Below are 12231 nucleotides of genomic sequence, written 5' to 3'. Positions count from 1 at the left end.
AGTACATTTTCAGTATATTATTGGAAATATGAATATACTTGAAATACAATAAAGTACATTTTTTTTTCACCTGGGTGGGCATCGGAGGGGGATCCATATTCACGGTGATGGACAGCTCTGGTAACAGCCACATTCTTTCAGCCCTGTAACATTACTGGAATTGTTTGGTCTTTGTAAATTATGGAGTGTGGTGTAGACCTACTCTGTCAATAAAGTCTTGAGATAAGTCTTGTTATGAGTTGATACTATAAACGAAATTGAATTGAATTAACACTGCATATTTATTGAGTGGTGACAAAGTTAAATGATGATATCTTCTCCTTTCAAAGGCAAAGTGAAAATCATCAACTCCAGAGAGACTGTACCAGGGAAGTTTAAATCTGATCTGCTGAAGTCATGTCCCAACACCTTCCAGCTGATATCAGGTACTGCTGCAGCACATCAAAGCCTGCATCTGGTTTTCCTGGATCTTATGCTGGGAGAATTTCTTGTTTTTCTTGTGTGTCACGTTCAGGTTAATCCTTGCATTATCATACTGAAGGAAGCAAGGATAAAATTCTTCTCCTGTCAAGGAATTTATAATGGCTCACATCTGGACAACTGCATTTATTACAAAAAGGCACAAAGTTGAAATATTAATGTTCTGTGTAGGACTCAAGATACTGCCAGTCCTTTCTTGGACATTCACATCTGTCTTTCTTCTTTGTCATACTTGCTTGGATGAGTCACAGTAGAGTCTGATTGTATACACAATGGGGGCCCAACTGTCCTGAACTCTGTCTCTCTCTGACACACACACACACACACACACACACACACACACACACACACACACACACACACACACACACAAACACACACACACACACACACACACACAGAAATCCTCAACCAGCCATTCATCATGTTGCAACATGCAGGCTACTTTTGAGCCTATTTACTGTGAGTAGACAAGGACAGATTTGTAACTGATATAATGACAACGTTATGTGCTTAGTGTATTATACCAGTCAAATAACAGAAATATAAAATCTAAAAACAATATTGTTGTAAAATGGATAAAGATATTTGCATGGAAAGGAGTTCATTATCTCTTCATTATCTGCTTCTCTTACATAGCTACCCCAAGGGTGGAAGAAGTACTCAGATCCTTAATTTATGTACATACCATTACATTAATGTACTAATACTTCATCTTACAGCAAGTTAATGTCCTGCATTAAAAATCTTAAAAGTAGAGAGTATCAAAGCAAAAGTTCTCAGAATAGTCCCTGAAGTAATATTATATAACATTATTTTAGGTGTACTGATGCATTAATGTGCTAAAAGTAGTTTTAGCTGGTTGATGCACAGCTACTGTAGTTTTAACTCCTTTATGTAGAGTTAGCTAGTTTAGTAGGCTACAGTGGTTATCAAACTAGGGGTCAGGCCCCTAAATACAATAAATCTGAAGACTCGTGAAATGATAAACAAGGTTTGAATAAAATAAAACATCTACTTTTTGGACTTTTCTTTAATATTTGCTTTTGGTGTGAAATATGATACACTTTTAACTCCCATAGTTATTAAAATGAAACCATGTGAGAAGTATAGATGGGCGATATTTCTTTGGTGGAAAAGGCTAACAGCTTGAAACATGACTGCAAGTGTCCTCGGCTATTTTATAGGCCACTGGTTACATCTTTATCTCTATTGTATTTGATAAGCTCATCATATACGAAAATGTTTAACTGTAAATCAAGAATCTGGAATGTTACTCATAACTTCAGCGACTAGATAAATGTAGTGGAGTAAAAAGAATATTTTCTTATTAAATGTGAAATGGCAAAAAAATGGAAATAGATGTAAAATAGTAAATGACGTAGCTTTAAATTTTCTTAACATCAAAATAATTAATAAATATATGTGAGATTGTGAACACTTGTAAAAAAACAACACCAAAATAATAACACAGAACTTGAGTAAATGTATATTTACTTTATCTATCTATCCAAACTCACAGGCAGCCAATGGATTGGGGTTCCGGGGGAAATTCGGGGTTATGAACAGGCACACAGACTTTATGGGAAGTTGCCGTGGGCAACCCTCTTCCAGCCAACCATCCAACTGGCCAGAGAAGGGTTTCCTATTCCTCCCATCCAAGGTCGATACATCCAGTACGTTGTTACAAACCAGACCCAGCCACTACGGTACGAAAGAACCCTAAAATGACTCATAAATATGCAAAATGAACATTTTACCTTTCTATGTTTATTTGACATTTTCTTTCTTTGTATTTGTCCTTTAGAAAGTTGTACACAGATAAGAATGGGAACTTGCTGACGACTGGTGATATTGTAAAGTTTGAGAAACTGGCCGACACGTTGGAGATGATAGCAAACCACGGGGCAGATGCTTTTTACACGGGAAAAATAGCAGAGGATTTAATCCGTGACATACAGGAGGCAGGTATTGTCACGCAGGTCCCATCATGCTCTTTTTTTTCAACTATTTTCTATCTCGGCCCACACAATGATCTGATTACAAATGAACAAATCAGTTGTGTCTGTTTAACACAAGCAGCGATCCCTCACAGACTCCAGTGTGCGCTGCCTGGATCTATTAAAAGTCTTGATTATGTTACGTTTTATTCAGTTCTGCTTAGCAGAGTCATTTGTTTCAATGTTTTTGCCCAGGAGGAACACTCACGATGAAGGACCTGGGATTGTATAGAGCTACGGTGACTGATGCGTGGGCTGTTCCTTTGGGAGCGTACCAGATGTACATCCCCCCACCCCCTGCAGGAGGCATCATCTTCAGCTTCATCCTGAACGTCATGAAAGGTTCCTGCTGTACTCAGACTGCAGAGCTGTCGCTCATCTGCACCTTCAACTCACAGAATGAAGCTTGTTAGCCGTGTTCTTGAGAAATGACAAACAAATACTTGTAGTGGTTGTTGCATTTGCGTTATGAGGGTGAATATGTAGTGTAGGGTGCAGTGTTTAATGTTCTGGAAGCATCTAGATACTGCACATCTTTGGAAGTCGAATACACTGGGAGAAACTAAACAATTGCTCTTATTTACAGGATATAAATTGAGTCCAGCATCTCTGATGGGGGAACAAAAGACACTGACCTATCATCGCCTTGTTGAAGCTTTTAAGTTTGCCAACGGATTAAAGAAACACATCCGTGATCCAAACTTCAGCTCAAAAGAAGTAAGTTATTTATAAGGAGTTTGTTATGGCTTATAATCAGTAAAATTATAAAAGTAGCAAAGCCTACTTACTGTACTAATTACTTTTAACTACTTTATTTACTTTTAGGTGGTTTAATTGATAACAAATGCATGCCATTTTATTTGTTTGATCACATGTGTTGTAGTAAAAATCTGTCTGATAAATGCTCTGGAGTAAAAAGTACAATTTCCCTCTAATATTTAGTGGAGTAGAAACATAAAGTACCATAAAGTGTCATGAGCTGCATGGAATGGTGGGCCCAAGTGCTGAAAGGAGGCAGGCAAAAGTTGAGCTTGATGGTTTATTAAAAATAAAAAGCAAAGGACAAACAAACAAAGGAAGTCCTGAGAGGGGAAGGCAAAACTAAATCCAGAGTGCAAAACTAAATCCAGACACAAACTGAGACGGTGAGCCGAGACACTACAATGCTCTGACAGGGGACAGGGGAAGCACAAAGACTAAATACAGAGGGTAACGAGGTAACAAGAGGCAGGTGACTGTCTGGGAAACAGGTGGAAAATATCAGGTAATCACAGGAGCGGGAAAACACAGGAAGTAAAACTAAAGACAAGACAAGACAAGACGAGACTTCAAAATAAAACAGGAAACAGAACATATACATGACCAGACCAAAAATAACACCATACAATAATCACAAGACATGACAGTAACCAGGCTAAGGAATATACAGGAAAACAGACTACCATAATAAAACAAGACACCAATCCACTACATAAAGTGGGAAATGGGAAGTATAAATGGTACAGTATACTTGAGTAAATGGACTTAGTTACTTTCCACTGAATATAATGGTCTTAGAACCTAGTTAAATGCAGGCCTTCCACCCACTTTTAGATGATGCGCCTGAGTAAAGGAGCTGGTCTTTATATAATATTCCCTATGAGCACCTCCTCCTCGAGTTGTTTTGGTGATCTAATAAACATGTGTGCATCAGATTTGGTTGCGTGCCACTCTCTTAAAGTGGGGGAAGGTACAGGTGTTGTTGGCTCCTCTCAAGGAAATGGTTTGACTTGAAGTAACTTTAAGCAAACGTTCATTATTGCATTTGATCATTTTTTTTAAAGATTATTTTATAGGGCATTTTTAGGCTAAAGCTGGGACTGAAAGGCTGTAACTCCCTTTCTGTTTTCCCTGCAAAGCAACTAGAAGCCTGAAATACAATCATAGCTTTACCGTTGAAATCCCCTGTATCTCTCACAGATGGCCAGGAAATTCACAGAGGACAGCTTCGCCGAGCACATACGGAGCTTAATCAGCAGCAACGCAACTCATGATCCCCAGTATTACAACATCACCTCGTATCTGGACAGCATGGGCACCACGCATGTGTCTGTGCTGGCTGAGGACGGATCTGCTGTGTCTGTCACCAGCACCATCAACCACATGTCAGTATTTGAAGGTGTTCTGCTTGACAGTGACAAATGAACCATCAAATTTCCCTGTTGAAATACTTGAAAGTAAGAAGATTTAAGAGATTAATGAAGGAGTTTTTCTGTATAAGAAATCTGGAAAGAAATCTCGGTTTAATAGGGAGCTAGTCATCAAAGTCCAAAAGCTCAGTTAAAGAAAGCGCAGTTTTTTTTTTTTTAAATGAAGTGTGACTGTATTTTAAGTGTCATATTTGAGATCAAATCCATTTAATGTGTTTCCTTCACAGATTTGGCTCCAAGGTCTTCTCTCCAAGAACTGGAGTCATCCTCAACAACGAGCTGTCTGACTTCTGTGGCAGAGTTGAAAACATCTTTCCTGGTAATCAGATCAGCAAAACACGTTTCCTATTTTCCTAGAAATACAAGTAATACAAGAAATGCAAGTAGAAATACAAGTAATACAGGTTTCACCCCCCCCCCCCCCCCCCCCCCCCCCCCCCCCCCACACACACACACACAATAGGACACATTTACACACCCTTATTCCAAGGGCTCTTGCAAAGTTGTCCACTGGTACAGGGATAAAAACCTTGCTCAGAAGTACTTCAATAGTATTTACATACTTGCTACATACATACTGTATCTAAAGGCCTCAGAATTGATGGTTTATATTTTTGGTGGTGCAGTGAGTGGATAGCAAGCAAAGATCTTTGTATAACATAACTTCTTATGACATCTAAGAATGCCACATGTGACCTGTCCCTTTCCTCTATGTGTGATGCTTGTTTGTTTGTGTTGTCTATGCTGTATTTCTGTTTAAATTGTAACTGGTGTGCTGTCTTGGCCAGGTCTCCTTTGGAAAAGAGATTTCAATCTCAAAGGACTTCCTGGTTAAATAAAGGTTAAATAAAAAATGAAAAAATAAATAAAATATTTAAGCTCACAAACCTCTTTTTAGCCATGCTAGTGGCACTGCTTAGATTGGCAGTATTGGTCTGTTGATCTTTCAGTCCTTTACTTTGGTCCAGAAAGAAATATCTCAACAACCTCTTTAACTAGCATTCAGTGCCAGCATCCGGTCAGAATCTCAATTCATCCAATCCTTTGATTTATGAACAAATACATGCAAAACTAAAGACATTCCCTTAAGCCTCAGCTCTACTCTGTTTAGTGCTTATGAGCAAATGTTAGCATGCTAACAAGGATAATGAATGGTGAACGTTATACCTGTTAAACATCAGAATGTTAGCATTTGTCAATGCGAGAATGTAAGCATGCTGATGTTAGAATTTAGCAACAAAGCTGTACCAAAGTACAGCAAACATGACTGGAGACTCTCATTTCCACTGCAGGATTTTACTCACTTCATTCTATTTTGTTTTCCACTGTGGATGGAACCCCTTCAAGGTAGGCGGGATTCTCAGATGATAGCCATAGTGACAGCATGTGAAACTCATCATCTTCTGTGATGGAGGATCCTTTCAACAGTGTCTGCACTTTGTTAATTGCACCTCCTAGTGATATTGAATGTCAAGTTTTGCAGGCTGCCAGTTTTTAAAATCTGACCAATCATTTGCCCCCAGTGTTTTAAGTAATACCAACAAAAAAGTACCAGGTAGGCCTACCAGGGCCTGAAATTAACACCTCTGCCAAATGCAGGTGAATTTTTTCATCATGTTTTTGTTCTATGCTGGTGGGCAGAAAATGAGAATTTAGTGACCCATTGTTGTATTTTTTGCCACTGTTGGTCTTTTCACATCTCACCCAAGGGCGAACAAAAAGATGAGAATGATTCAAAGAAAAGTAAAAGAAGACGTTTTAATACTAAGTGGACAGCCGTGACTGTTGTGTGAATGGCACAGAGAAATGCTTGTGCATTTCTGGTATTTCACTTTTATGAAGCAAAAAGAAACTGGCTTGTAAAAGTTTGTTTGGCTAGTGGATTTTAAAATACACCTGCCAGTGGCTGCCAAAAAAGTTAACTTCAGGCTCTGCCAGGTACTGTCCACAACCTCTGCCCATGGAAACCCCCCAAAAAAGAGCAAGGTGATCAGAGCTGTACCGTACCATGCAGTGGAATGCTGCATTAGTCTTGTAACATGAACCCTATAATCCCAGAGAAGCTTTTATCTAACAAAAGATTTTAATTTCGGTCTGATGTTTCCTGCTTAACAAAGGTAAAGGGTTGAAGGGCACACATCATTCAGAGACACTTGGCTGATTGCATTTAGAATAATTTCCTTCTTCTCACATTGATATGTCTGAATTGTAGCCGTGTGTCATTTAATGCTTTTGTTGTGATGTCAGGGGAGCAGCCTCCATCCTCCATGACCCCCGCTGTGCTGAAGTCTCAGTCCAAGACGCTGGTGATTGGATCAACTGGTGGGAGCATGATCACGACTGCGATGGCCTCAGTATGTGTCTGCGCCAATCACACTAAGTGCCATTAAGATAAATTGTTGCAGACTAATGCCCCCCACTGTTGTCACAGCAAGTGCTGTCTTCCAGAGTGTCTTCACTGCGTCTATAATTCATTCTGTACTCATCACCTTTCCATTTACCAGATTGCGATTTATTGTCCTGTTTTCTCTTCCAGGTGCTCATGAACCACCTTTGGTTTGGAAAGAGCCTCAAGGAGGCAATTGCTGCTCCGGTCGTGTTTGTTGACTCTCAAAATGCAGTGAATTTTGAGCCCAGATTTGATAAGGTAATGCTCTAAATGCATTTGTTTGCTAAAATAATAAAACACATCCTATTTACTCCATCTGAGTCTCCTCTCCTCTTTCCCCTTTCAGGATGTTATTGAGGCTCTGAAGGCTCGGGGACACAAACATGAAACCGCAAAACATTTCTATAACGTGGTCAATGCCGTGGAGAAGGAGGACGGCTGCATCTGTGCTGTATCTGATGCCAGGAAAATGGGCGAAGCAGCCGGTTACTGAGACCAAGAGCCATTGACAGTAGTTACACAGGGTGGCGTGAACATTACAGAGACATTCTGCAGCCCCGAAACCACAACTGAACACTCCCAGTACATGTAGCAGGTAAGCACGTGGCCTACGGACAGAAGTGACAGTGACATGATGGATTTTACTGTGCACAAACAAATAACTGTGACTGCTCTTGTTATTATTTTCTTTTGTAAAAAAATGTTCATTCCATGTTTTCACAGATTTCACATTCATGTTAATATCTGAGACTTAAAATACATAGCAGGCTATTTCAGATGGTCTCATTCAGTTAATAACTTGTTCAACCTTCTGGTTTTTCATACTTAGTATGTTATTCATTAGTACTGGAGTTATTCTGTAACCTTTACCCTATAAGGTATTGTAGCACTGTGTATTGAATATACAGTGAATGAAATATAGATGTTGTGTATAATATTCAAATAAAATATTTTTTGCACATGATTCACATGCTATATGATTCACATGCTATGAGTACTATTTTCAAACAGTCACAAATGGGCTAAATCCTTTTTGGTTTTGTAAAATACTACTTATAAAACATTTTATATTAACATATACATCCAAAGGTTGGATGTTATACTCTAATGCCATTCTTGAGTTCAACACGATAAAATCAAGAGTAGGGAAAACAAAGAAAACAAAATAGGTGGATGAAGAGTTAAATACATAAAAAATAGAAAGAAATGACAAAAATCAATAAATCCTGTTGGCAATCCATGACCGCAGCCAAACATTGCAGGCCTGTCATGTTTGGCTATGGTCATAGATTGCCGCCACGATTTAAGAGAACTCTTTGAATGCACCAAAGCGTTCCTATACCGGTCGGCCAATCTCTTCAGCGTGAGTTTAATGCTATTGAAATCTGTACATCAGTCCCTCTGTGCCAAAATCTGCGACTTCACTGTGTTAATGTGAGCTATACATTTTTTATTTTTGTGCCAGAGCATGCAGAAGCTGGAGCAAGATAATCACATTAAATAGTAAGTCATACAAACAGGAGAAAAGTTTTTGAAGAAAAGTGATGCCCTTTAAAGTGACTATAAGTAACTTTTTAATGTTTCTAAAGCTCTGTATTTTTTCACACAATTGTCTTAAATGATGAGACAAACAGGGAAAAGAACCCTATTTTTATATCTCTTTTGGCAAGGCATCTGCCCGGGTTGCCTAGTGTGGTAAAAACACTACCACTTTAGTCCAAAGTGGCAGCTAGTATCAACAAACACTGAAAAGCAACACACACTGTAGGCTAAAAGGCTTACTTGGGAAATGTTTTCAATCCAAACAATAAAGTCAAATCAATTACTTATTTTACTTCAAATCCAGGACATAAATCAACCCTGAAGGGAAAAATGTCAGATAAGAAGATCCTGGTGATTTTGGGGGTTTGCTCCGTTGCCCTGTCACATAGTATTTGGAAATCAGGGGGTGTAACAGTCACACTGTGCCCTGACCTTATAAGAGCCACCTGTTGCAAATGTCACATTACCATGTCTGGCAGCAGAAACAAAAGGTTGCCAGGAGAGGCTCATGGGTAGGGCCACATGCGATGACCGCCCTGCCGTTCCCTGGCACACGGCGGCGGCTCAGGCGTTTCCCTGACAGCACACAGCGGCACAGATGATCCGCTGGCTCCGAAACAGGAACAGCACTTCCAGCGACCAATCCCAAACAGCACGGTCCCTTCTTATTTATTTTATTGCCCTATTTACAGACTAATCTGCATAAATAAATAAATCCTCTATGAATAAATCCTCTGTTTGTTTCTGTCAAGCAGCTGCAGGTACTGCATGTAACCCAGTTCAAAGCATTCCTTTTTTTATTCGGGAGATCTTCAAAATAAAACAAATCCAGACACTTCTCAGTTAGGACTGGTTCTTTTATTGGCAGTCAGTGTTTGGAATGAAACAAGTACACACAGGCCACAAGGAAGAGTTTGACGTTGACACACGAAAGAAACTACATTGACCAACAGGACAGCGCTCTCCATCATTCAAATAAAACTTGATTCGACATGAAAAGGTTTCTGCTTTGACTGTAACTTTTCCTGTCTTATTGTGTAATCCCGTCAGCCACGTCACATTTTTGTTTAGTGTTCAAGCTTACAGCAGGAGGTCACTGTGCTCAGTTTCATAATAAGAGTCATTATAATTTTAATTACAGAGTCAGACGAGAGACGAAACACCAAAACAACAACACAAAGAACTACAGCAGTAAGCAGACATTTTACTGTTACAAACACATATACCACACACTTAAACATTTATTATATATGTGGCAATGGCCAACTTCTTTTTTGTCAACAATCATGAGCCATTTGGTCATCATTTCACCCTAAAGAGGTATGCTTCAGCTTGAGCTTTGTGAATATATCTAATAACAAACAATGTACACAGATTATATGCTAAGGAGAAACAGAAATAAATACTTTAAGAAAAATAGTCCCGGTAAAGTGCTTTCAGTCAGTCTCACTTAATCATTATGTGCTACAGGAGACAGACTATAATTAATACATAACAGTCATGGCTGTGTCTCATAACAAGCATAGGGCCACTGAAGTATAGTATCAATTAATGGAAATGACAACCTATTTGTAGAGAACGGCAGTAGGACGGGCAGCACTGCTCAGACTCGTTGGCCCATCCCAAAACTTGGCTGTGGTGTCATTAATGCACTTAAACACTGTGGTGAGGATTATAACAGCTCAATAATTAACAAAGAGGTGAATATCAGCATTTAGGCAAGTACAAAAAACAATCAGTGACAGCTAGCCATTGCTGAGTCCTACCTGTTGTCTTCTAAGATTGCTTTGTTCACCAAAAGTGCACAAAAATAAACCGGGGAAACACAAGAGAACCATGTTTTTTTTGTCATCATTTACATCTACACAAGGGCTGCGTGGGTATTGACAAGTGGACATTTGGAAAGGGGGGGAAAACGCAAAAAGTCTTGACCTAGCAGTTTTGCCGGCATCACGTGACGGGTCGTCGGCTGTATAGTCTGTTGAACTTGTGTCATAGCTTTTGTTGAGAGATTAACAGAGAACACACAATGTGGAGCGAGGCCCTGCCTGCCAGAGATAGCCCCAGTCCTGGTAGAGAACCCAGAGGGACCCTCTGTTTCCAAACTCCAAACCAATTCTACTCCAGCCACTGCTGGGATGCTGCTCCTTGATCCAACCAACTGATCTAAAGCTCCTTGGGATCGGCTCCTCAGCTGCCACTATCAGAGAAAGAGATAGAGAGATAGAGAGAGAGAGAGAGAGAGAGAGAGAGAGAGAGAGAGAGAGAGCACCGGTTCATTAACTCTTCCAGCCCCCCTCCAATGAAACCGCACCTTGTTCCCAAGAGCGCCATCCACCAACACAGTAAGTCCGCCGCCGTCGCTTCACTCTCATCGTGTGTGGGTTAACTCAGAGATGGTTAGGGATAGCTTGGTAGCCGTGTCAGGACGAGAAGTTCACAATGTTGTCTCCCTCGTGCCTCCAAAGGGGGTGACGGGGCTCGTGGTGAGAGGGCAAAGGAGGTAACGGAGTGCTGTGGGACGTAAGATGTGTCAACCACAGTGGAAAGAGCCTCCGAGTGGGAATGCCCCATCACCTCTCACAGTAGTGAAGGGTGAAGTCTTTGGAGAGCTGCTTCTCCCCTAAACTCCACGGCTCCAGTTCAAACTTATTCCTCATGTTATCCTCATCTTCGTCGTCCTCCTCTTCTTCCTCCTCGTAGTGGCTGGGCTCCTCAATGGAAGTCTCCAGGTGGTAGCAGTAGGGCTGACCCTCGGTATACTCGTATATAGTCGGCAAACTGCTCTTCAGGCTGCAGCGCCGACGCAGCGCCACCAGCAGCGGCTGAGGCATAGTGAAGATGTCAACGTTGTTGCCCAGGTCGATCCAGGCCAGGCTGGAGAACATCTTGGGGTCTTTGAGCATCTCAGTGAGGTCTTTGAGGATAGCCAGCGTGAGGCGGTTGCCGTTGAGAGCCAGGGTGCTGAGTTTGGGCAGCGAGGCAAGAAGAGGCAGAAGGATCTTCAGGTTATCATCCTGGAGCTCGGTGAAGCTGATGTCCACAGCCATCACAGTGTCTTTGTTGTTCTGGAGGTAGAAAGCGACTTGACGGACATCTCGGGTGGACAGCGGGATGCCGGACAGGTCCACCGAGTCACTGGACAGCTTCTTCTGTAGGGTTGTCTTGAGACTGTTGAATTTAATAAAGAGACAGAGTTGGATTACTTAGACGACTCTTTGACATGAAAATACACATAACTAGTTTTCGGTTTTAGCTGGAGGGTGAAAGGATGTGACTTGGGAACAAGGCCCTGGTTTTATGTTGTGTTTCCTGTGTTGTATAAAAGAGAGGGTGATTGGGCCTGCATGGAGCGGAAGGCTGACACAGGGACTCCAGCATGGGGATTTACCAGTGTAAACAGAGGAGCCAAAACATCCGAACAAGCCAGCAGCTTAAAAGCTCTGACAGCCAGGAGCACAGAACTCCTTATAGCACAGGGCCAGAACACTTAAAAGATAAACTATGATGTGTTCTAGAAAAAGATAAAAACAGAACAGGAATAGAAGATACTTGGCCAATATATTTATAAGAAAAGAAAGGAAAGCGATTGGTTGGTTGCTTTTTTGAACATTTGAACTATTTTCCTTAA

The 12231-nt window shown here is 40.8% G+C and overlaps 2 protein-coding genes across 2 annotated transcripts in view; one reads left to right on the top strand and one right to left on the bottom strand.

The window, feature by feature from the left end:
- The window catches only part of ggt5a (gamma-glutamyltransferase 5a), an 8966-nt gene extending 944 nt beyond the window's left edge, over nt 1-8022 (top strand). The window contains exons 3-13 of the mRNA XM_034871346.1: nt 76-120; nt 330-425; nt 2003-2189; nt 2288-2448; nt 2676-2822; nt 3067-3197; nt 4440-4624; nt 4897-4988; nt 6917-7023; nt 7206-7316; nt 7405-8022. Of these exons, the coding sequence (XP_034727237.1) occupies nt 76-120; nt 330-425; nt 2003-2189; nt 2288-2448; nt 2676-2822; nt 3067-3197; nt 4440-4624; nt 4897-4988; nt 6917-7023; nt 7206-7316; nt 7405-7551 (1409 nt within the window). The 3' untranslated portion in view covers nt 7552-8022. The remainder of the gene's footprint in view (nt 1-75; nt 121-329; nt 426-2002; nt 2190-2287; nt 2449-2675; nt 2823-3066; nt 3198-4439; nt 4625-4896; nt 4989-6916; nt 7024-7205; nt 7317-7404) is intronic.
- Nucleotides 8023-9439: 1417 nt separating this feature from the next.
- The window catches only part of lrrc75ba (leucine rich repeat containing 75Ba), a 28359-nt gene continuing 25567 nt past the window's right edge, over nt 9440-12231 (bottom strand). Inside the window, exon 5 of the mRNA XM_034871359.1 lies at nt 9440-11771. Coding sequence (XP_034727250.1) covers nt 11174-11771 — 598 coding nt within the window. The 3' untranslated portion in view covers nt 9440-11173. The remainder of the gene's footprint in view (nt 11772-12231) is intronic.

This window comes from Etheostoma cragini, chromosome 5 (genome assembly GCF_013103735.1).
Source record: "Etheostoma cragini isolate CJK2018 chromosome 5, CSU_Ecrag_1.0, whole genome shotgun sequence".
Lineage (NCBI taxonomy): Eukaryota > Metazoa > Chordata > Actinopteri > Perciformes > Percidae > Etheostoma > Etheostoma cragini.
The sequence above is the reverse complement of the archived record's forward strand: the minus strand, read 5'-3'. Positions and strand labels throughout refer to the sequence as shown.